Below are 25,853 nucleotides of genomic sequence, written 5' to 3'. Positions count from 1 at the left end.
GGCTATGCAAAACTACACCGACCACTTCTTTCGCTATCTAAAAAGTGTAGCGTTTAGTATTGTAACGTTATCGAGTTAAATTCACCGGCATTCATATATGCTTTCGGTTTATAACTTTTTTTAAACAAGAAGCCCTGCGACACGGAGACAAACTTAACGCAACATGCATGAAGATTGAAACAGACTTGCATCGTAGTTGCAGGACAAGCCGCAGCTTCTGAGCGGGGTAGATGCAGGGAGGGAGGGAGTAAAACAGTCTTTGTGCTTCCCCTCCCCCTCATCAAAGCAAAGGGGGAAATGTCTCTTTCTAGAGGAGGTAAGAATTCTAACAATAATGTTAATCTCGTGCAACTAGACTGCATTTTGGACAAAGATGCATTGATGGAAGTCAGGGTTATTTATTACGTCATTGCATTATTGACGTTTTTTAAAATATCAGTTAGTTTCCGGCTTAACTAACGTTAGGGTCTGCCCTTGTACAAAGTTGCTAGCTAACTTCAGCTAGTTACAGTACAAGTTGTACCGTGGTGCCTGATAGCTTTTCTCTGTAACCTGGCTAGAAACCAGAACATTTATGCGGATTCCCCGTGGTTGGTTGTTTCCTGTCAATTCCTGGAAATTTAAACAATTGTTTGAACACGCGATAACGTTGCTAACGTTAGTTAGGCTACTTGGGGCTGCAAGTTGCAACTGTTGCTTGCTAGTTAGCTACCTAGCGAGCTAACGTTACCTATAGCATTGTCTATTCGACCAAACGAAAAGTGCGTAGCTAGCCACACCGGTATCGATGTAACGTTAGCTATATCGCGTGCGTTATTTTATTTGGAGCACGCATGCCATGCCTCGCGACTTGTCGTTTGATGGGAAAACATGAGTCATGTATTTTTCCCGACAGCGTTACTTGGTCTAATATTACCGTGTGAGTGTTCATGTTGTCTCTCACGCATTCTTGCAATAGTTGTTCACTTATATTTGTCTCGCATATTTTCTACAAATGCCTGATCTATTATACAGTTGGTCTCCCTCTGACACTAAGTGATGTGTAGTTAGCTAGCAACAAGCAATGTTGAATAAAAAACACCTGGTGGAAAATAAATCAAGGCCCTCCAACGTCACACATGGGGACATTATGTTGTTGATGATGTAATATTATGCTACACCATCGTTAACCAAACTCTGTCCTGGGGGATCCCAAGGGGTACACATTTTGGTTTTTGCCCTAACACTAACGTTACACAGCTGATTCAAAATATCAACTGATTATCAAGCATCCATTGTTTGAGTCAGCTGTGTAGTGCTAGGGCAAACACCAAAACGTGCACCCCTTGAAGAACCCAGCAACAATTTGGGAAGTGCTGATCTATCTACACAATCCTACTGGCATTACCAGCAGGATTGTGAGAGGCCTGCTCACTGACTATGATCACAGGCAGGCCCTCTAGCCTAGCTACCTGAATGCATGTGTTGACCTGTTCTTCCAGTGACTTCTGCAACCTGTGGTTGTACAGCTGCTACACTGTGGCGCTATGCTGACGTTATTGGTGCTCACCTTTCTTTCGGGAGCAGCAATGGCCTGTTTGCTTATAGTAAAAGTGTAGGATGAGCCCTGGGTTTTCCATTGTGTATGGACTTTTCTTGACCGCTGTAGCCAGTTTCACTTTGTTTAAGGTATTGGGTGGAGTAGGCTTAAGTGCTTTGCAATGCTTGTTTGTTCATTTCAAGTTGCTGTTGCTTAAGGAGGTTATACAACAAATAATGCACTCTTCTACAATGGTGTTTGCCCTGCCCACACAAATGTCAGCTGCAATGTGAGACATTTTCAAGCACCCCGTTTTTTTTGTTTTACATTGACCTTTTGATAATTTAGCAGGCGCTTTTATCCAGACTGATTTAGAGACAGTGCTAGGCTTTAGCACAGTGGGTTAACACGGTCTGACCGGTGTGCCTTCTGACTGGCAGCCAGTCCCATCCTGGACACAGATTAAGCCTAGTTACGGCTAAAAAATTAATCTCAATGGTTTATCTCCATTGAAAGTGCATGGTAGTCCCGGACTAGGTTTAGAGGTAAACTTAATTTGTATTTTATTCGTATCCCCATTAGCTGTTGCTATGGCAGCAGCTACTCTTCCTGGGGTCCAAAAAAAACATGACATAATCCCAGAACGTCAATAGACAAGAACAGCTCAACGACTGAACTACACATCTTAAATAACAATAGAACCCTAAAAAGGTCCTACTGCCATTTACACACATTACTGAGTTACCCACACATCAGTACATGTACCTATGCCCAAGAGTTATTTGGGTCAGACAGGGGAGAGGCATTGTGATGTTGTTTTATTAGTTTTTTTCTTTACGCTAACTTTGCTGTTTGCTTCAGTCATTTGAGATGGAAATGAGTTCCACGCAGCAATATCGGGCCGATTTCGACAACAACTAAGAACGGTGAAGCACAAGGCTAAACTTCTCTGCTGTTTTGGTCCCGTACCTACCACGTTGTAACAGTGTGACGTGAACCTGTGCACATGCACAGAAACTCTAGCAGTGAGAGAGCACTGCTGCTTGTCCAGAGTGAAAAATAACCTGTTACTTGGTAGCTTCATCGTTGCCGGTTTAAGCGGGTCAATGGTGGCTGTGATGGTGGCCCGTGACCCAGCTATTCACGCCGTCATCCATTGGGCTGTCCAAGAATTCTGAGTATTCATCTTCACACAGAATATATAGCATACCTTGTACAGGCTTCACACAGAAGATATAGCATACCTTGTACAGGCTTCACACAGAATATATAGCATACCTTGTACAGGCTTCACACAGAAGACATAGCATACCTTGTACAGGAGTCTTCAAACCAGTGCACCTGTCTGAGACTAAAGCCGGGTGGGGTTATTTTCCTCTAGAAGGTAGTGAATCACCTGTAACATGAGATGCACACACACCACAGCTACGGCTGTAGCTAGATTAGTCAGCATCAATTATTTCAGTTTACCGCCTATGCCTATAGGCTCTTTTTGTGCATGGTTCAGGCCGTTGAGGGAACGCTTCCTTGGGAATCTGCTCTATTGCTCCAGTTGTGTCATGTCCAAGAATCAATGGCTGACGTGCGCATTCATTCCATCTTGTGAATTGAATGAGAAATAAAGTTGATTTTGGTTACATATGGCCTTGACTATACACACCACTGGTTACTTTACAAGGCTTTACAACACGCTCTGTGTAGCAGGTAGAATTTCACATTGACACGATGCTAATGTCACATTGACACGATGCTGATTTCAAAGCAACACGTGTAGACAGTGGGCTTACACTCCACTATAACCAAAGGGTTGTAGGGCAGTAAGCTTATTAGGCTGGGTTTAGGGTTCAGGTGGATGTACCAGGAGTTCAGAAAGCTGGAGGAGAGCTATGCCCAATGACATCATGCTTCCCAAAGGATCTCGTGACAGCTATTCAGAAAGGATGTCTTGTTTGGTTGGGAGTCATCCTCTCTTGCCTGGACACAGGCAGTAGAGGGGAGTGCGCACCTGCCCCGACCCCCCCCAAACCCTGAGGAAGTTAACGCAGTAAGCATCGTCCATATGGGCTACCATTTGTAACATGAGAACTTCTAACTTGGATTCGTCGACGTCAGACATTCCCACAAAGAAAGTGTTGGATACTGCATAGTCCCATGCCTGAAATGCTTAGAGTTGTAGGATTTTTAATAGCTCCTTCATTGATATGAGGCCTGATGTGGGCCTAGCTGTCAACTAGTCAAATATGTGACCTCAGACGCTCAAGGTATACTGTATGTCAGGGAGTTCATCTGAAATAGAGTGCCACGTAAGATCCGTTTCTGACATGCATTTTAGCTATGCGAGCTACGGGTAGTATTTAGCCAAACTAAATAGTTTCTTGCCATGCTTAAAACAATGTTGGGCTGTGGATCAGCTTTAATATAGTAGGTTATGGCTTCTAACAAATGTAATTGTCTGCATCATTTCCAATCCCCCATATATATTTTTTTATAAATAATAATATATATATATAACAACAATTTCATTGAGTTTACTGTATTGCAGTGAGGAAATCAGTCAATTGAAATGCATTTGGATTTCACATGACTGGGAATACAGATATGTGTCTGTTGGTCACAGATACCTCTTTATTTATTTTTTAAATGGACCTCACAATGGGCCTCAGGATCTCACCACGGTATTGTACATTCAAATTGCCATCGATAAAATGCAATTGTGTGTCGTTGTCTGTAGCTTATGCCTGCCCATACCATAACCCCACCGCCATCATGGGGCACTCTGTTCAAACCGTTGACATCAGCAAACCGCTCGCCCACACGATGCCATACACGTGGTCTGCGGTTGTGAGGCCGGTTGGACGTACAAAAACAACGTTGGCGGCAGCTTATGGTGGAGAAATTAACATTCAATTCTCTGGCAACAGCTCTGGTGAACATTCCTGCAGTCAGCATGCCAATTGCATGCTCCATCAACTTGAGACATCTGTGGCATTGTGTTGGGTGACACAATGCCACAGATGCCCCCAGCATAAAGTGCACCTGTGTAATGATCATGCTGTTTAGTCAGCTTGTTGATATGCCACACCTGTCATGGGAAATGGATTATCTTGGTGAAGGACAAATGCTTGCTAGGGATGTAAACAAATTTGTGCACAAAATTTGAGAGACTTTTTTTTTTTGTTTTCATGGAATATTTCTGGGATCTTTTATTTCAGCTCAAAAAACATGGGACCAACACTTTACATGTTGCCTTTATATTTTTAAGTGTATCTTAAATATAAAAAATATATATTTTCCCCTAACCCTACCACCCCTAATTGGAGTAAACAAATGGACAACAATACCAATACTTCCAGCTTATACATACTATATACATTTTACAGACACAGTATATTTTACATGAATTACCTTTTTTGTTTTCAGTCCCAGCCTTCAGCTACCCTCAACCCCTCCCATCAATCTCTAAAGATCATCCAGTTTGGATTTTTAGCTGCCATATATTTTCCAACTGTGATGTTTCACAAAAGTTCTGAACCTTTCTATTCTCCTGGTTTCTACAGATTGTAAATTAAATATATATTTTTTGCTAATTGTATTATTGATTAGGACTTTTCAAACCCCCCAGCCGTGCTATTTGTAGACTTAGCGCCAAGTAAATGTTGACATTTTTCAGCTATTCCTGAACCTGCGACTAAAAATAAGCTACATATGGGCAGTACCAAAACAAGTGATCTAATGATTCTGTCTCTAAGCTGCAAAATCTGCAGAGCTGGGATGGTTGTATCCCCATGTACAGTGCCAGTAAAAAGTTTGGACACCTACTCATTCAAGGGTTTTTCTTTATTTTTTTACTATTTTCTACATTGTAGAATAATAGTGAATACATCAAAACTATGAAATAACACATGGAATCATGTAGTAACCAAAAAAAGTGTTAAACAGATCAAAATATATTTGAGATTCTTCAAAGTAGCCATCCGTTGCCTTGACAGCTTTGCACACTTGGCATTCTCTCAACCAGCTTAACCTGGAATGCTTTTCCAATAGCCTTGAAGGAGTTCCCACATATGCTGAGCACTTGTTGGCTGTTTTTCACTTACCCTGCGGTCCAACTCATCCCAAACCATCTCAATTGGGTTGAAGTCAGGTGATTGTGGAGGCCAAGTCATCTGATGCAGCACTCCATCACTCTCCTTCTTGGTCAAATAGCCCTTACACAGCCTGGAGGTGTGTTGCGTCATTGTCCTGTTGAAAAACAAATGATAGTCCCACTAAGCACAAACCAGATGGGATGGCATATCGCTGCAGAATGTTGTTGTAGCCATGCTGGTTAAGTGCGCCTTAAATTCAAAATAAATCCCAGACAGTGTCACCAGCAAAGCACTATCACACCTCCTCCATGCTTCACGGTGGGAACCACACATGCGGAGATCATCTCACAACGACATGGCGGTTGGAACCAAAAATCTCAAATTTGGTTTCCACTGGTCTGTCTATTGCTTGTTTCTTGGCCCAAGCAGTCTCTTCTTATTGGTGTCCTTTAGTAGTGGTTTCTTTGCAGCAATTCGACCATGACAGCCTGATTCACACAGTCTCCTCTGAGCAGTGGATGTTGAGATGTCTGTCACTTTTACATTTATTTGGGCTCCAATCTGAGGTGTAGTTAACTCTAATGAACTTATTCTCTGCAGCAGAGGTAACTCTGGGTCTTCCTTTCCTGTGGCCAGTTTCATCATAGCGCTTGATGGTTTTTGCGACTGCACTTGAAGAAAATTTAGAAGTTCTTGAAATTTTCCGGATTGACTGACCTTCATGTCTTAAACTAATGATGGACTGTCATTTCTCTTTGCTTATTTAGCCTCTTTTTGCCATAGTATGGACTTGGTCTTTTACCAAATACGGCAAACTTCTGTATACCACCCCAACCTTGTCACAACACCACTGATTGGCACAAATGCATTAAGACGGGAAGCAATTCCACAAATTAACTTTTAACAAGGCACACCTGTGTTTTGAGATGAATTCCAGGTGACTACCTCATGAAGCTGGTTGACAGAATGCCAAGAGTGTGCCGTGGGTGGCTACTTTGAAGAATCTCAAACAAATCATAATATATTTTATATTTAACATTTCTTTGTTTACTACATGATTCCATATGTGTTATTTCATAGTTTTGATGTCTTCGTAATTTTTCTACAATAATAGTGTAATAGTGAAAATAAAGTGTGGAATGTGTAGGTGTCAACTTTTGACTGGTATGGTGTGTGTATGTAACATGCTATTACATGCAAAAATGTTTTATAATTTTAATTTGATAAACTCAGTTTTGAATCCGGCGTCGTTTTGTGTATCCTTACCTTCTCCCCACTTGTCGCCTCCATTTTTGCAGTGATGCTGCAATCAGTTGGTTGTAATTTTGAAAATGGCAGACATTTCCATATTTTTGTTAACAATTCCACCAATCCTGTTTATATAATTTAGAAAGATTAGACCATTTAAAAAAAAAAAAGTGTTTTTAAATAAATTAGTATATTTGAGTTTAACAATATTTGTTGTAATATTTGTTCAGTCTTTTCTGGTGGATTAAACTGAAATTGCAACCAGCTTTCTATGGCTTTTTTTTTCTTCAAATAGGGATATTTTGGAGATTTCATTTCAAATAACCGAAAGGGAAAAAGGCAATTTCTTGCCATGCTACTTCAGTTGGGACAAAGGCTGTTTTTATACTGTTGTTCTGGGTCATTTTAAGGTTTTGAATGCTCCTTTTTTTAGCTCGACGGAGGAAATGAACATCTATTTTTACTCCGCTGGGTGCATGTGAGCATAGCACAAGTCAATGAATCTCCCCTCACTGTATTTCACTGGGAAGTCAATTAATCTCTTCTTACTGGGAAGCTGGACATCTGCAGTCGCTCATCTGAGGAGAGCATGAGATGCTACCTGTCCAGTCTATACGAACTTGCTTTCATCCGGATATGTAGGTTATTTGCTAACATTTAGCCTCCTGTGTATGTACTGCAGATAATCCACCCACGATTAGGCTGCACTGTATTACCCGGCCAACACACTATACCCAACCTAAATGCTTCACTTGAAACATTGCATTGCCTTTCATGAATGGTGTCTCTGCTCTCTGCAGCCTTATTTCCAGTTGTTCGTGGTACAGAGAGCCAATGGAAGCTTTAAACAGCAAGTGGTGTTTAAGTGTCTGGTTACCTCTGAGCCAATTTACACGATATACAAAAGTATGTGGAAACCCCTTCAATTTAGTGGATTTGGCTATTTCAGCCACACCCGTTGCTGGCAGGTGCATAAAATTTAGCACACAGCCATGCAATCTCCATAGAGATGCAGTAAAATGGCCCGTACTGAAGAGCTCAGTGACTTTCAACATGGCACCGTTATAGGATGCCACCTTTCCAACAAGTCAGTTCGTCAGATTTCTGCCCTTTTAGAGCTGCCTCGGTCAACCTCGGTGCTGTTATTGTGAAGTGGAAAATGTCTAGGTGCAACAATGACTCAGCCGTGAAGTGATAGGCCACACAAGCTCACAGAACGGGACCTTGTGCTGAAAATGGATTGCAACACTCACTACCGTGTTCCAAACTGCCTCTGGAAGCAACGTCAGCACAATAACTGTTAGTCGGGAGCTTCAGGAAATGGGTTTCCATGGCCAAGCAGCCGCACACAAGCCTAAGATCACCATACGCAATGCCAAGCGTCAGCTGGAGTGGTGTAAAGCTCGCCGCCATTGGACTCTGGAGCAGTGAAAATGCGTTCTCTGGAGTGTTGAATCGCGCTTTACCATCTGACAGATGGACAAATCTGGGTTTGGCAGATGCCGGGAGAACGCTACCTGCCCGAATGCATAGTGCCAACTGTAAAGTTTGGTGGAGACTGAATGATAGTCTGGGGCTGTTTTTCATGATTCGTGCTCGGCCCCTTAGTTCCAGTGAAGGATAATCTTAATGCTACAGCATACAATGACATTCTAGACGATTCTGTGTTTCCAACTTTGTGGCAACAGTTTGGGGAAGGCCGTTTCCTGTTTTAGCATGACAATGCCCCTGTGCACAAAGCGAGGTCCATACAGAAATTGTTTGTTGATCGGTGTGGAAGAACTTGACTGGCCTACACAGAGCCCTGACCTCAACTCCAATGAATGCCTTTGGGATGAATTGGAACACCGACTGCGAGCCAGGCGTAATCACCCAACATCAGTGCCCGACCTCACTAATGATATTTTGGCTAGCTGAATGGAGGCAAGTCCCTGCAGCAATGTTCCAACATCTAGTAGTTCGCCTTAAAATAAAATAAATAAACATGATTTCACCTTTTATTTGACCAGGTAGGCTAGTTGACAACAAGTTCTCATTTACAACTCCGACCGGGCCAAGATAAAGCAAAGCAGTGCGACACAAACAACAACACAGTTACACATGGAATAAACAAGCGTACAGTCAATAACACAATAGAAGAAAAAAAAAAGTCTATATACAGTGTGTGCAAATGGCATGAGGAGGTAAGGCAATAAATAGGCCATAGTAATGAAGTAATTACAAGTTAGCAAATTTAACGTGTGATAGATGAGCAGATGATGATGTGCAAGTAGAAATAGTGGTGTGCAAAAGAGCAGAAAAGTAAATAAAAACAATATGGGGATGAGGTAGATTAGTTGGGCTATTTACAGATGGCCTATATACAGCTGCAGCGATCGGTTAGCTGCTCAGATAGCTGATGTTTTAAAGTTAGTGAGGGAAATATAAGTCTCCAGCGATTTTATTTATTTAATTTTTTTGCAATTCGTTCCAGTCATTGGCAGCAGAGAACTGGAAGGAAAGGCGGCCAAAGAAGGTGTTGGCTTTGGGGATGACCAGTGAGATATACCTGCTGGAGTGCGTGCTACGGGTGGGTGTTGTTATTGTGACCAGTGAGCTGAGATAAGGCGGAGCTTTACCTAGCATCAACTTATAGATAACCTGGAGTCAGTGGGTCTGGCGACGAATATGTAGCAAGGGCCAGCCAACTAGAGCATACAGGTCGCAGTGGTGGGTAGTGCCAGCAGCATACCACCCTGCATACCACTGCAGGCTTGCTTCTGAAGCTAAGCAGGGTTGGTCCTGGTCAGTCCCTGGATGGGAGACCAGATGCTGCTGGAAGTGGTGTTGGAGGGCCAGTAGGAGGCACTCTTTCCTCTGGTCTAAAAAAATATCCCAATGCCCCAGGGCAGTGATTGGGGACACTGCGCTGTGTAGGGTGCCGTCTTTCGGATGGGACGTTAAACGGGTGTCCTGACTCTCTGAGGTCATTAAAGATCCCATGGCACTTATCGTAAGAGTAGGGGTGTTAACCCCGGTGTCCTGGCTAAATTCCCAATCTGGCCCTCAAACCATCATGGTCACCTAATAATCCCCAGTTTACAATTGGCTCATTCATCCCCCTCCTCTCCCCTGTAACTATTCCCCAGGTCGTTGCTGCAAATGAGAACGTGTTCTCAGTCAACTTCCTTTTTCCCTTCCTTGCCTAATGGCCTGTCTGGGTTAGAGGGAACATCATCTCCAGGTCAATGACAGTTGTTGTACAGGACACACATGTACCAGGAGGCATCTCAATAGTCTCAAGTGTCATCCATTCCTCGTGTTCTTTCCAACACAGATCTACCAACAGAGAGCAGAGCCTATCATTGGCTACCTGCCAAGGTGGCTGGTGCAGAAGACATGCAAGGGTTGCTTTAGAGTTCATAAAGCTGCATTTTCAAAACGCAGACATCAAATCTGCCTTTTTTTAAACCATTTCACCTGCGTTTTATATTGAAAGTATATATATATATATATATTATTTTGCTTCAGTAGTGATCAGCGGCATAAAAATATAGTTTACCTTGACAGAAAATACATTAGTGCAACACATTCGGCAGAAATAGCTTAATTCATCAGATGACAATAGAAGTGGAACTCTTTGGCAGTCAGCCACACAAGTAAATGAGCTTACAATGAAAAAGCTATGTATATATATATATATTTTTTAAGCAGAAACGATACATGACCTCATATTTCTGTTTATCATAGAAAGAATGTCACCAGCTACATTTCCTGATGTTTTGGCTGAAGCTAATCGTGCATTTTACCAGAGAATAGTAAAACAGAGAGTCGGCCCAGAGTGCTGTCTGCTGATAGAATGATGGAGTAGCTCCACGTCAGTCAGAGTGCTGTCTGCTGATAGAATGATGGAGTAGCTCCACATCAGTCAGAGTGCTGTCTGCTGATAGAATGATGGAGTAGCTCCACGTCAGTCAGAGTGCTGTCTGCTGATAGAATGATGGAGTAGCTCCACGTCAGTCAGAGTGCTGTCTGCTGATAGAATGATGGAGTAGCTCCACGTCCGTCAGAGTGCTGTCTGCTGATAGAATGATGGAGTAGCTCCACGTCAGTCAGTGCTGTCTGCTGATAGAATGATGGAGTAGCTCCACGTCCGTCAGAGTGCTGTCTGCTGATAGAATGATGGAGTGGCTCCACGTCAGTCCAGAGTGCTGTCTGCTGATTGACTGACGTGGAGCTACTCCATCATTCTGAGTGCTGTCTGCTGATAGAATGCCTGTTTCGTGAATTCTCATCTGAGTGAAGTGCAGCTGAAGCCCAAAATGAGTCTCGGCAACAAAAAAAACATTTAAACTAGCATTTTACAAAACGCAGCAAGATTTTTATTTTGCGTTTTCATTTTTTGTCTGCGTGAAAACACAGAATTCTGCATTTAACGGGACCTCTGCAAATGTACCTGCCAATAGCTGGCAGAAATCAACCTGCCTCAGGCCCCGGATGAGAGCAGATCCTAAATATCTTTCTACTGTATCACTCCCACTCATCCAATGTTGTGCAGATCAGGAGAGGAGAAAAGGGTCCATGTTTAGACTATTGAGGCGCATCCCTCGTCTGAATCCCACGTTCCTTCAGTTGGGGTTGTTGTTTTACACCAGCATGGCCCTGTTGCCCTAGCCTGGATGAGAAGTCCCCACTTGTTGCTTGTGAACAGTGTTTATGAATGCACTGTAGTGTGCATTTCACACAGGGAGAGGTCTCTGGTCTCCATTGTGTAGGCAGCAGCAGACCTACTGCAGGAGCTAACATGAGTCACTGTTCAGTGAGTATTCTTCTGATTATGGTTGAGTCTTTTGGTTCGGACAAACCAAAGCAGTTAAATTGCTACTTGTATAACAATAGGGTTAGACAAAACAGAGGGTTAATAAGTGAGGTAATCTGTTTCTGCTTTCTCGCTCTCTGTGTCATCGTTCCGATTTATGAGCGAGTCATTCACCTGTTTCCTATTGTTAAGCAATCTCTGGGTAGATAACAAATGGAACTGTACAGTCAGTAACACGTTACAGTACAAGTCGGAAGTCCACACCAAAAACAGAACAGCTACCCCACTGAAAATCAACACCAAGCACTCTCACAACACAAGGTTCAACTGGGGGGTTTCTCTGTTCTGGTTTATTGAAAGGGAAAATGGACAGGTCTTGGTACAGATGAGTTTTCTTAAAGAACTGATCTCTCCTCTCCCCATCCTCTCCTCTCATAGGGAAGAAGAAGAACCCAGGGCTCAAGCTCTCCAAAGAGGTCTTTGATCAGCCCCCACCTGCAGCCGCAGCGTAAGGCTTCTTCTCTGTCATTGGTTGGCCCGATTCCAGGTTGTCTTTTTCGTGGTCACGCTGTGTGGTCCCGCTGTGTGGTCCCGCTGTGTGGTCCCGCTGTGTGGTCCCGCTGTGTGGTCCCGCTGTGTGGTCCCGCTGTGTGGTCCCGCTGTGTGGTCCCGCTGTGTGGTCCCGCTGTGTGGTCCCGCTGTGTGGTCCCGCTGTGTGGTCCCGCTGTGTGGTCCCGCTGTGTGGTCCCGCTGTGTGGTCACGCTGTGTGGTCACGCTGTGCGTCTCAGAAGATTGCTACGTCATATTAACGTGCTTTCTGAGATGGTGGGCTGAACACTCCTCCAGATATTGTGAGATCTCATCTGTGCAGCACCACTCTAAAAAAAGATGCCCTGGAAATTAGCCACTGCTGTGTGTTTGTCACAAACGTGACGATGACCTCTGTGCAGATGATGTGTTTGTTTTAATTTCTGAATAATGGTGAAGAGGAAAACCACTGATACCAGACAGAAGCTAACAAAATAATCAGGGAGAGTGTACTGAAGAGGTAGCTGTACAGTAATAGATGATGAGGTTATGGTTTCATATGCAGATGTCATTACCCGAATCTCCTCTTTCACACCCTAAACTCTACCAGCCAGGTTTCACATAGCATCTTGTCAAAGTACAGTCATACAGTGTGATGTTCAATGGGAAAGAGCATTAGTTGTTGGTGTTAAGTTTGATATCGATGTCACATTTTTAAAGGAATGCATGGTATTAATCCCACTACCTATCCTCTCTCCTCAGCCCCCCTCGAGATCTGGATTCCAAAACCTGTGTTACCATTGGAGAAAAGGTAGGGAGGAACGTTGTGTTCAGGCTGTAGTACTTTCTATCACCTTTTGTGGTTTTACTTGGGTCATGTTCATTAGACACCAAACGGACGAAAACGGACTGAAACAGGGAGGGACTGCTTGGGGTGTATTCATTACGCCGATTCTGTTGGAAAACGTTTCTTAAACGGAATGGGGATGGATCTGAATTTGTCCAATAGAAACTCATGTTCTGTAACTTTGGACTAATGTTTGCACCCCTGGACTTGTCCAATAAGAAGCACTTACTTTTGTTTTGCGTTGCTAAGCTTTTTGAAAATGTTTTCTGTTGCGTGTCCTAATGAACACGACCGTAGCGTTTTCTCTAATGCATTTACTGGGTGACTTTGATGTGACTGGTAGACTTTTCTCACGCTGTGCATCTCAGACAAACGTGACGATCACCTCTGTGCAGATGATGTACTTGTTTTAATTTCTGAATAATCCTGATGAAACAAACCACTGATGCCAGAGAGAAACTAAACAAAAAGACAGGGAGAGTGTTGAAGAGAGTTGTAATGTAGTCAACGATAAGTGTATGGTTTTGGTGCAAAATGGTGATGTCATTACCTGACTCAGAAATCCAGAACTATACCACCCAGGTTTACCTGGACTTGTCCAATAAGAAATATTTATTTTAGTTTTCTGATGGGTCCTAATGAACACGACTCTGGGTTTTCTCTTTTGCATGTATTGGTTGAACTTGATGTGATTGGCTGATAGACCTCTTCCTCTTTCTTGATGTGATTGGCTGATAGACCTCTTTCTCTCTCCGCTGTGTTTCTCCCTCTGGCCAGAACTTTGTTATGAAGGCAGATGACTTGGAGCAGATTGGGGAGCTGGGTAGAGGAGCGTATGGCGTGGTGGACAAGATGAGACATGTGCCCAGTGGGCTTATCATGGCCGTCAAGGTGGGTGGAGTGCTCCAGCTAGCTCCAGGGTGCATGTTAAATGAGCCAACGTTATGGAACGTTGCAGATAGAAATGCCATGAATAGAGACAAAACAATTCCTTATTCTACATGTCAGAGGCATGTTTGTTCTACATGGCATATTTGTATCTGAATGTTTCAAAATGTTGCATTCTACTGAAACAGACATTTTAGATTTCTGTACAGTGAATTCGGAAAGTATTCAGACCCCTTGATGTAAATAAGGTATTTCAGTTTTTACATTTGCAAAAATGTCTTAACCAGTTTTTGCTTTGTCATGATAGGGTATTGTGTCTAGGTTGCTGTGGGGGGGGGGGGTATTGAATAGATTTTAGAATAAGGCTGTAACGTAACAATATGGAATAAGTCAACTGTTCTGAATACTTTCCGACGGCACTTTATCAGAGATGTTTATTAGATATTTGATAATATTAGATATGTTTTCAAAAGTCAAAACGTACATTTTCTATTTATATATCTGAGATGTTGATTAGATAAGTGTGCGTGTCATATTTTAAAGACAAGCCACACAGCTCTATCTCAACATCAACACTCCTGACCAACACAGACCTGTGCTGTTTTGACAACTCCTACGGTCATTTTGGGCTCCCGAGTGGCACAGCAGTCTAAGGCACTGCATCTCAGTGCTAGAGGCGTCACTACAGACCCTGGTTCGATTCCAGGCTGTATCACAATCGGCCGTGATTGTGAGTCCCATAGGGCGGCGCACAATTGGACCAGCGTTGTCCAGGTTAGGGTTTGGCTGGGGTAGGCCATCATTGTAAATAAGAATTTGTTCTTAACTGACTTGCCGAGGTAAATAAAGGTTACATTTACATTTAAGTCATTTAGCAGACGCTCTTATCCAGAGCGACTTACAAATTGGAAAGTTCATACACATTCACCCTGGTCCCCCCGTGGGAATTGAACCCACAACCCTGGCGTTGCAAGCGCCATGCTCTACCAACTGAGCCACACAGGACCACAGGTTAAATATGTTTTTTCATTTTTTATTGTCAAGCCAAACGTGGCAATGAATGACCTCTGTGCAGATGATGTATTTTGTTTTAATTTCTGAATAATCCTGATGAAAGAAACCACTGATGCCAGAGAGAAATTTAACAGGTAGTTTAACAGTAATGGATGAGGTTACGGTGTCCTAGGCAGATGTCATACCAAATTTAAAGTTCATTTTCACTGGGAACTCATAATCTTTAACAAGTGAGCCCTGAACTATATTTAATTTACACACAAATTCTAAATAGATACATTATGGAAGAGCTAATTAGTATTCCTGTGAGTCCATTCAAATTGCCATGGTCTGAGCCACAGGGCTTTGTTCCTTCTAGTGATTGTATTTCTGTGACTGCCCCCCCCCCCCCCCCCCAGAGGATCCGGGCCACAGTGAACACCCTGGAGCAGAAGAGACTGCTGATGGACCTGGACATCTCCATGAGGACCGTGGACTGCTTCTTCACGGTCACCTTCTACGGCGCTCTCTTCAGAGAGGTCAGCTCTCAGCACCACATCTATAGCACAGCCTGGGTTTGCCTGGACACTGTCACTCAGCACCACATCTGTAGCACAGCCTGGGTTTGCCTGGACACTGTCACTCAGCACCACATCTGTAGCACAGCCTGGGTTTGCCTGGACACTGTCACTCAGCACCACATCTGTAGCACAGCCTGGGTTTGCCTGGACACTGTCACTCAGCACCACATCTGTAGCACAGCCTGGGTTTGCCTGGACACTGTCACTCAGCACCACATCTGTAGCACAGCCTGGGTTTGCCTGGACACTGTCACTCAGCACCACATCTGTAGCACAGCCTGGGTTTGCCTGGACACTGTCACTCAGCACCACATCTGTAGCACAGACTGGGTTTGCCTGGACACTGTCACTCAGCACCACATCTGTAGCACAGACTGGGTTTACACAGGCAGCCCAATTATTGTATTTTGCCCATTTATTTGCAAAAGTTCTGATTTGTTCAAAATACCAATTATTGGCCAAAAATCTGAATTGGGTTACTTGTGTAAACAGCCATAGATGGCACACCGTCACATTCGCTTTTAGTTTGTCAAATTAAGATGGAGTTATCTGGACTTCATTTTAATTGGTTAAAAAAAAAAACTGTCCTTGTCTCATTCCCTTCATCAACTGGTTGGAAAAGACTTAACAGGTTGTTACGTTCCCCAGCAAGAAAACCAAAAATTGTCACTCAATCCGAAAGGGGAACCAAGAGTCACTGAGAACAACCAAAAGGAAACGGGTGGGGTTTTAGGAGGGGTTCTGAAGGACACTCATGGGGGGTGTCCACTGAAAGTTGACTAGCAGCAACAACTGGCACCTAAAAGAAACCCACCATGAGACACACTATATTTGCCCAAGAGGAGGCAAACAAAATCACCAAACTTAAAGACAGGAAGCAGACCAAAAAAGGTGGAACAAAACTAAATCAGGGAAGACCAGATAAAGGATTGTTATTCTAGAATGATGGGGGAACCAGCACAGGTGTAACACATGCTGACTAACGAGATGGGGGGGGAACCAGCACTTGGCCACTTCTTTCTGCCTTCAAATACATTTTCAATTCAGTTCGGTTTTCAAACTACGATTAAAAGTAGTCTCCTCTGTATCAGTCATGGAAGGACTTATTTGGTTTTCTTTGTGTGTTTTTGTGTGTGTCACACTGACCTCTGTGCAGATGATGTGTTTTGTTTTAATTTCTGAATAATCCTGATGAAAGAAACCGCTGATGTCAGAGAGAGAGAAACAAACAGGCTGAGTATTTTAAAGAGGTAGTTCTATAGTAATAGGTGTTGTCTCTGCGTTGCCAGGGTGACGTGTGGATCTGCATGGAGCTGATGGACACCTCTCTGGATAAGTTCTACAAGCAGGTGATAGATAAAGGCATGACCATCCCTGAAGACATCCTGGGGAAGATCACTGTAGCGGTGAGTGGACACCTGGGTCGTGTTCATCAGGGCACGCAATGGAGATCATTTAAAAAATGATTTGCAATGGAAAACAAATGTGTTTCTTATTGGTCCACTTAGTCCCTCCCTGTTTCAGTTTGTTATTCTGTTTGGTGCCTAATGAGCACAACCCTGCAGGGTTACTGAGTAATGCTTATAGCTACAGTATAACGTCACACTGAACTCTGCAGATGAGGTATTTTGTTTTAATTTCTGAATAATCCTGATGAAAGAAACCACTGATGCCAGAGAGAGAACAGAAAAACATGCACAATAGTGAAGTACACTGTCCTGTTGATATGATTTATATTGTCATCTGTAAAAAGTTTCCACACCAGCTTGTTGTGATGTTGTATAAGGAACAGTCACACAGTTCCCTCAGGTTATCTGGAATGATGGCATTAAAATGCAGTGTGTGTAACTGCTTCTTTCTCTCTCTCCAGATCGTCAAGGCTTTGGAGCATCTGCATAACAAACTTTCAGTGATACACCGAGGTAAATGAAGGATACGATTTTGTTAGCCTGCTGAGCTAAAACCAAGGCAAACAGCTTGGGGAGCTGGGAGCTAACAACGCCTCATGTCTTGGGCACGGTTACTCATCACTCGATCACCTCCTTTACCCATGTTGATCTGAAATGGCCCTTTATTTTATTTGTATCATTTTTTTTGCCTTCCGCCACGTTTGGAGGAACTTAACTATTCCTTAGTTTAAAAAACAAACATATTTTTAATAATATGTACTTTGTGCAGATGTGAAACCGTCCAACGTGCTGATCAACACACAGGGCCAGGTGAAGATGTGTGACTTTGGCATCAGCGGCCACCTGGTGGACTCTGTGGCCAAGACCATGGACGCCGGCTGCAAGCCCTACATGGCGGTGAGTAGGAATGGGGGAGAGAGAGAGAGGTGGGTGAGCTCTGACACCTTCTCGGCCATGTTCAGTAGGCACCAGGGTTTCTGTTAGCCGGTAATAGACGGCTTTTGGTAAAAAATAATAATTAAAAGCCAAAAAAATGTAGCTGCCGAGGGACAATTGTCCAGGAGAAGAAAAAATCTGATTGCAAAATAATGCTTTTTAGCCTATTCATTGATGGAGATACCAGTCGACATAAATGCATTTGACCGGTCATGCTTACAGTGCATCCTTATTTAAAAATGGATTCAATTCATTTATTTTTCTAATGACAAATCGAAAACAAGTTTTTAGAAATGTTTGCAAATGTCTTACAAATAGAAATATCTTACTTGCATAAGCTTTCAGACCCTTTGCTATGAGACTCGAAATTGAGTTCAGGTGCATCCTGTTTCCATTGATCATCCTTGAGAGGTTTCTACAACTTGATTGGAGTCCACTTGTGGTAAATTGTGTTTCCCATTTTATATATGCAACGGTATGTGTAGGCTTCAGTGCGTCACACACCACTTTGTAATGAGCTGGAGGCAGTATGCATTTAGAAAACATACTTACATGTAATTGTTTGAAACCTGAATGTTTTACTTCATATTATGAGACGTGTCTTACCTTCCTTCAAAGTAAAACCCGACCATAGAAACGTGGTGGCAATTATTTTATAGACTTCCATATGCCATTGAAACCAGTAGCATATTCAACTTTCTTTCATTGTCCAGTAGCCAAAGGCACAATCCTAGTCATGTTAGCAACCCATGCTAGTTGTTGCATCTTTAGTTCTCCCCTCTTTCTACATTGTGTGTGCGGTTCGATTTGACAACGGGGTTTTCATGCTAATTGCATTATGGAATGAACATCTGCGTATAACCTACTGCCATGTGCTCATTGCTGCGCTTATAATGTGAAGAAATAAAAGTTTATCCACATTTTAGTTAACGTTCGGCTCTGTAGCATCAGCCTCGTTATTTGTTTTTATGTAGCCTAGGTCTACTGGTTGTATGAATTTGGGATCCTTCGTCCCAGAATCTGTTTGGAAAAGGCCATTTCTTTCTCGCACAGAACGATAAACTGACCAATAGAATAGGTCAACTTTTCTGCTATGGGGGGGTACTAGATTGACATAGGCTAGTGATGTAGCTGTTTGTTATTCGTCTCGTCTTCGTGTCTTGGCTGAGGAGAAGGAAACATGACAGTCACTCGAACATCTTCAAAGTGCTCATCAGAATTATAAGGAGGCACACCGTTATATCCTGGAGTGGCATGTTCTGTTAAAATGAATAACCATCATGTAAAAGTGACTTCAATGGGTGGACTCGCTAATCAGATTACACACCCAATGTCTACATTTCGTGAATGTCTGTTTAAATTAAAATGCTCCTGGTCAAATGTCCTGCGCCACATTTTCCTGAAGGGAAACCCCGTGTTTCTACACCTGCATTGCTTGCTGTTTGGGGTTTTAGGCTGGGTTTCTGTATAGCCCTTTGATATATCAGCTGATGTAAGAAGGCCTTTATAAATACATTTGAATTTAGAGAAGTTTGACACGTAAGAAATTAAACGTTCATGTGGTACCTCCTACGTTTCCATTTTGTGCCGACTGAACACGACCCTGGTTGCAGCCGCAGCGTAAGGCCTCTTCAGTCATTGGTTGGCCAGATTCCAGGTTCTTTTTCGTGGTCAAGCTGTGCCTCTCAGAAGATTGCTTCATCATATTGATGTGGTTCCTGAGATGCTAAACGTGACGATCACCTCTGTGCAGATGATGTATTTGTTTTAATTTCTGAATAATCCTGATGAAAGAAACCACTGATGCCAGAGAGACTAAATAGAACAACAGGGAGAGTGTGTTGAACAGTGATGCCAGAGAGACTAAATAGAACAACAGGGAGAGTGTGTTGAACAGTGATGCCAGAGAGACTAAATAGAACAACAGGGAGAGAGTGTTGAACAGCGATGCCAGAGAGACTAAACAGAACAACAGGGAGAGAGTGTTGAACAGTGATGCCAGAGAGACTAAACAGAACAACAGGGAGAGAGTGTTGAACAGTGATGCCAGAGAGACTAAACAGAACAACAGGGAGAGTGTGTTGAACAGTGATGCCAGAGAGACTAAACAGAACAACAGGGAGAGTGTGTTGAACAGTGATGCCAGAGAGACTAAACAGAACAACAGGGAGAGTGTGTTGAACAGTGATGCCAGAGAGACTAAACAGAACAACAGGGAGAGTGTGTTGAACAGTGATGCCAGAGAGACTAAACAGAACAACAGGGAGAGAGTGTTGAACAGCGATGCCAGAGAGACTAAACAGAACAACATGGAGAGAGTGTTGAACAGCGATAGAGTGAGGAGGACTGGGGAGAGGTGGCTCTGACACCGTCTGGGCCACGCTCAGTAGGCAGCGCATGGAAAACGTCCAACACAACAAAAAGACTTAACACGACCCTGGTCTAGTTGTGGTTGGGAGCGCACTGCCTGAATGAAATGGTATTGGTGCTTGTTGTGTTGATGTGGTTATATGTTACAGTGGTAATCTTATCCTATGTGATGGCGTTGCTGTCATTATGTCATGGTGTTGATAGTGTTTTCATTCCCCCGGTTTCAGCCGGAACGGATAAACCCCGACCTCAACCAGAAAGGCTACAGCGTCAAGTCAGACATCTGGAGTCTAGGAATCACAATGGTGAGTCACAGACATGATTGGGACCAAATCCTGGATTGAGATCATGTAAACTGCCTTAACGTCAAATGACATCCATTCATCTCAAATCGGTGTTCTACCAGTAACAACCACACCAATTCTTTCAACAGCAGGGTCATGTTCATTAGGTACCAAACAAGAAAATGGGACTGAAACGGAGAGAGAATTTATGTGATTGTTTTCTGTTGCAACGTTAGTTTGTAACGGTGTGTCCTAATGAATACAACCCTGGTCTGAGTGATGATTCTACTGTATTGTCACATGTTTCTTTATGATGGTAAATACCAGTCTCCATAGTTGAAAGATGAGCTTCTGCCTGCCTCTCTCTGTGGGTTAACAAACCTTTGTCTGGTCCTCTGCCCCAGATTGAGCTGGCCATTCTGAAGTTCCCCTATGACTCGTGGGGTACACCCTTCCAGCAACTGAAGCAGGTAGTGGATGAGCCCTCTCCTCAGCTGCCCTCGGACCGCTTCTCCCCCGAGTTTGTGGACTTCAGCTCCCAGTGGTGAGCCCATCTCTCTGTCTGCATTCCAAATGGCACCATCTCTGTTTAGTACGGATGGGTATGACAACTCAACATCAAACCTTTCTTTTTAACCAGAGGTCACCTTTTTTTCCCCAAATACTGTGAAAGTATTTGGTGGAATGGTTCCACACTGAAAATATACAGAGACATTAGTTTGAAAAAGACAAGCGTGTTTTCATAAGAATTATTACGCCTAAACCTACTAAACCAAACTGATGTCGTGGCCGTAATTCATCACTGTGAGCATTGTTCAACGTTGTGAATCCATTTTGAAAATTCCAAAGAACAGGCAGAATAAACCAAATGGAACATCTGTAGGCCTATATCGAAAAGACAGATTTTGGTTTGTAACCCTGAAGAAATTGTATTTCAACGTTTCAAACTGAGCCCCGTTTTCAAACTGAGCCCTGGTTGGGAATAACTGTTCCAGATGCACATCACTTCACACTGGCAACTTTTTTTCATTTGGAAAAGTATTCTGTTGTGTTTTCTTGTTATATTAGATCATGTTTTTTTATATATATATAAAATCTGTAATGGTTATGAAATATTAGGCACTGTTGGCATAGATATACACGCACATATTTATCCTTGTGTTCTAAAAGTAAAAATATATATATTTTCTCCATTCTGAGTACTGCGAAATCCTGCGAGTACTCGAACAGTAAAAAAAAAAAAAAAAAAAAGTAGAATGCCCGTCCCTACTATTAAGTGCACTACCTTTGACCAGGACCTATAGGAGTAGGGTTTAGAGCCCTGGTCAAAAGTAGTGCACTGTATAGGGTGTTTGGGATGCTGCCTGTCTGGCCTTACTGATGAGGCAGTTGAACCAAACACCACCAGGTGGCACTGCCCTGCTGTCCCCTCCCTGTGGGTCCGGGCCTGGGCACTGCCCTACTGTCCCCTCCCTGTGGGTCCAGGCCTGGGCACTGCCCTACTGTCCCCTCCCTGTGGGTCCAGGCCTGGGCACTGCCCTGCTGTCCCCTCCCTGTGGGTCCGGGCCTGGGCACTGCCCTGCTGTCCCCTCCCTGTGGGTCCGGGCCTGGGCACTGCCCTGGGTCACCTTCAGCCTGTGCATCTCTGACTGCTACAACATATGTGGTTGGTGAGACTGATTGTGGGACTTCCTGGTTAAATAAAAGCATTTTAACCTTCTCCAGACATGATCAGATCTGTTTATCTGCCCAGTGTGAATGCAACCTGGGGGAAAATGACCTGGAAATGAATCCGCCTACATTTTTGGGGATGACCCAGTTGTCCTGACCTGGTCCCGCCTTGGCCCGCTCTATAAATGTCGTGCTGTAGCTTTCATGTAGACTTATCTGGTGTAAATGTGTTTTGGTGTACTTAGTGTTGCACAATTACGGCAACCTTCTCAGTTTGGAGGATTCTGCATTTCCTGCTTATTCCTTCCTGATTCTGGGAATCTCCTAACCAGGATATCTGGGAAAACTTTCCCAAAAATCACAGGTTATCAGAATGTTGTCCTCAAACAGGCTTGATGTGTTTGGGGCTCTTACTAAAGGTATATTTTAAGAAGTGTCCACTATTGAGGTATGTTTCTCAGTTCTTTGTTTTGTTTTCTCTCTGCAGCTTGAGAAAGAAACCCAACGAGAGACCCGCCTACACAGAATTAATGGTTGGTTTTAGATCCTCATAAGCATTTGTTTAAATCTGACCGGTGAATACGTGTAATGTTGTTGGATTGTGTTGTTTTTCTCTCTTCATTCACAGCGTCTTTGTAAAGGCTCACTTCCTGTCTCTGTTTCCTCTTTGTTATGTGTCCACAAGAGGACAGGCTTACCCAAGTGTTTAGTCAAACCATGATGATGATGTATTCTTGTATTTAAATCTTGTGTGTAAATGTGTACTTTCTGTTGGACTAGTGTTTATTGTAGGAATTGTTGACTCATGGTGTTTTCTCATGTATGTTTTTTACAGAAACACCGCTTTTTCACCCTGCATGACTCCAAAGAGACGGACGTAGCCAGCTTTGTCAAGATCATCCTGTCAGACTGACACGCCCCTCCACCCACTAGGGTAGGAGGTAGGGACTTCTCCACCCACCCACCAATCCAAGGCCTTTCAGAAAGCTCACTGGAATTGATCTGCCACACAACTCCAACTTCCTGCCCCCCTACCTACTCCCACAGGATTTCCCCAAAGACTGACTACAGCTCCCAGAGGCCACGTGGGAAAGCGCTTGTTATATGAACTCAAGATGTTGATGGTGTCTACCCAAACTGGAGACTCGCCCACAGGTCTAACAAACCTTTCCCTCCCTCTACTCCTACAAACTGAACTGAATCAAACTCCTCACTGTACCAGTTTTCTGATTTCTGATTGGACCGTGTCTCCTCAGCAGGAAGAGAATCTCTCTTTATACATACTGTATGTCCATCACTCTGAATTACACAGAAAGTGAAAAAGAATTTGGTGAAATGTGTACGTCTCTGTATAATGAATTGAAAAGATATATATTTTTCATTTATGCGTTTTTGTTTTTGTGATACAGTTTGTAATACTGTATATTTTCATCAAATATGAATTTAAGGGAGTGTCTTTACTCTTTCTGAATCGTATCATGAGGGGAAGAGGTGACCTACATTTCTCCTCTCGCCTTCTGGTGATTGGTCAGTAATGGGACGGCAGATGCTGTCGTCAGGCAGGGTTTTGGGAGGCTCTGGAGGGGTCAGACGAAGTAAGTTTCTTTTGTAGGGGGAAGTTCAAAGGTGAAAGTGTGACTGGGGGCCCTGTACAAAAGGAAATGCAAGTCCTACCTAGGTCTCTTTGGTGGCATGGGAATGCGAGGCATCTGTTATCATCTGACCCTATATACAACCCCTCACCCATCTGTATACACCCCTCTGCCCCGCCCCTTGCTGACTGCTCTGTCACCAAGAGTGTTGTGAAGAGTATGTGAACAGTGCATTCTCATATAGTACATGGACTTGTAATTGGGGGAATGATAATCTAACTATCCAGACTATACTGTATCTTCCAGTCCCTCTGAGCCATTTTTAAAAGCTGTATTTTGATGATTAATTAGGACTATTATCACTTGGTTTCCTGGATGTGGTTGGGGGCTGCTGTTTGACCCATTTTAACTTTTTTCATTTTATATTTTTCTCAATTTCCTTTTCCCGAGTGCTGGACAGGAGCATGTCAGTATCGTGTTTCATCCCCGAAGCACAGAGAGGTCTACGAAGCCTCATGCCTTACACGTACAGTATGTTAGGGGAAATCATTTATGTGTGTTGAAGATGTAAATACTATTTTGGACAACTTTTTCTCTTTTTAAATGTACCGTTGGCAACGTGGCGACAGAGTGGACGTGTAGTCGTGTGCTATGCGGCTGATTGATGTGAACGGGTTGGTTTTAATGCAGTCGGTGTGTGAGGCAAACGCAGCCCGCTGACTCCTCCTGTAATCATCTGTCTGTTTGATCGATCTGCTGCAGCCACCTCTCAGGTTTCAATGCCCTGCTTTAAGTCCTGTTTATTTCCCCACCATGTTGTACCTCTCTTCAGCACTGGGTTGTGTTCATTAGGCACCAAACGGAAGAAAACAGTGAGGAACTACCTGGACTTGGTCCGAATAAGAAACGCTAATGTTCGGTTCCTCGTTGCAAAATGCTAAACGCTTCCCGTTGCATGCCCCAATGAACGCAACCCTTTATGGTGGAAGACTACTTATGTGTGAGATCATGCTAGGCTGTGAATGGGTACCTGCCATCTAGGCTTGAATCCCAAATCGACCCCCTAATCCCTAGACAATCATCTAGGTCTGAGACCGATTTGGAGGTCTGAGCACTATAACAAGGTGAAGCGATCACATATTGGTTAAAGTTTCCACTCCATACTTTATAGAAGTGCCCTAGGGAGCAGGGAGGCTCTGGGTTGATCTGGAACTCAACCCTCTGGACTCTGCTATGCAGTGGCCCTTTGATCAGGACTATGAGAATCCTGCCATGTGACCACCAGTGGTAGTGGTGACACATGCCCTTAGTGTTTTTAGGGTGCGTCCAAAAGGATGCCCTATTTCCCTATCTCTTCTTTCTAGGGAACCGGGTGCCATTTCAGACGCAGCCCTGGTCTGTAACTGGTAAGCCTATCCGGTCTTCTCTCAGCCTCTCTGACATACATTGTAGTGGGTTTCTTATCAAAGTTGGTGGATGAGGAGTATTTATAATATGTGAGTAAAGAAGGGAAAGCAAATAAAGAGCTGCTGTGATTTGACCTTTTTTTCCTTCTTGTCGGCCATCTTAAAAATGGGCCACTGTAATCCTCGGAAAAGTTCCGTTCCACTTTTTAGTTCCGTAAAGCAGACTAGAGCAGTGAACAACACATTTGAACATAGCTTGATGGGCCTTTTGATGGGCCCATTCACAATGTGTTCATGGCTATCTGACTGAAGGTGTTAGTTCTTTATGGGTTACTTTGTAGTTTGTGAAGCTTAAGGATCTAGATGTGGAGCGGGACTATTCCAAATAGTACAGAGGCTCCTCACAACACACTGATTCCTTATGTGTTGAGAAGATTGAGTAATACAGTGTGGATGGAACTGTACAGGCTGACTGGGTGGATGGAACTGTACAGGCTGATGACAGTGGATGGAACTGTACAGGCTGATGACAGTGGATGGAACTGTACAGGCTGACTGGGTGGATGGAACTGTACAGGCTGACTGGGTGGATGGAACTGTACAGGCTGACTGGGTGGATGGAACTGTACAGGCTGACTGGGTGGATGGAACTGTACAGGCTGATGACAGTGGATGGAACTGTACAGGCTGACTG

General features: G+C 43.5%; 1 protein-coding gene across 2 annotated transcripts; it reads left to right on the top strand.

Annotated features, from left to right (window-relative positions):
• LOC129834005 (dual specificity mitogen-activated protein kinase kinase 6-like) lies at positions 1 to 25,293 on the top strand. Of its 2 annotated transcripts, XM_055898823.1 has the most exons (12): positions 1 to 316; positions 12,092 to 12,161; positions 12,945 to 12,993; positions 13,807 to 13,920; positions 15,330 to 15,449; positions 16,781 to 16,897; positions 17,362 to 17,413; positions 17,670 to 17,797; positions 20,434 to 20,511; positions 20,895 to 21,034; positions 22,649 to 22,694; positions 22,997 to 25,293. In XM_055898823.1, the coding sequence occupies exons 1-12, from the start codon at positions 298 to 300 to the stop codon at positions 23,072 to 23,074; spliced, it is 1,011 nt and encodes a 336-aa protein (XP_055754798.1). In that variant the 5' UTR covers positions 1 to 297; the 3' UTR covers positions 23,075 to 25,293. The 2 variants fall into 2 exon arrangements, with proteins under 2 accessions (XP_055754798.1, XP_055754799.1); XM_055898824.1 differs by lacking the exon at positions 12,092 to 12,161.
• The last annotated feature ends 560 nt before the right edge of the window (positions 25,294 to 25,853 follow it).

The sequence above is a fragment of the Salvelinus fontinalis genome, chromosome 34 (assembly GCF_029448725.1).
Source record: "Salvelinus fontinalis isolate EN_2023a chromosome 34, ASM2944872v1, whole genome shotgun sequence".
In the NCBI taxonomy this organism is placed as follows: domain Eukaryota; kingdom Metazoa; phylum Chordata; class Actinopteri; order Salmoniformes; family Salmonidae; genus Salvelinus; species Salvelinus fontinalis.
This window is presented reverse-complemented; position numbering and strand designations above follow the sequence as displayed.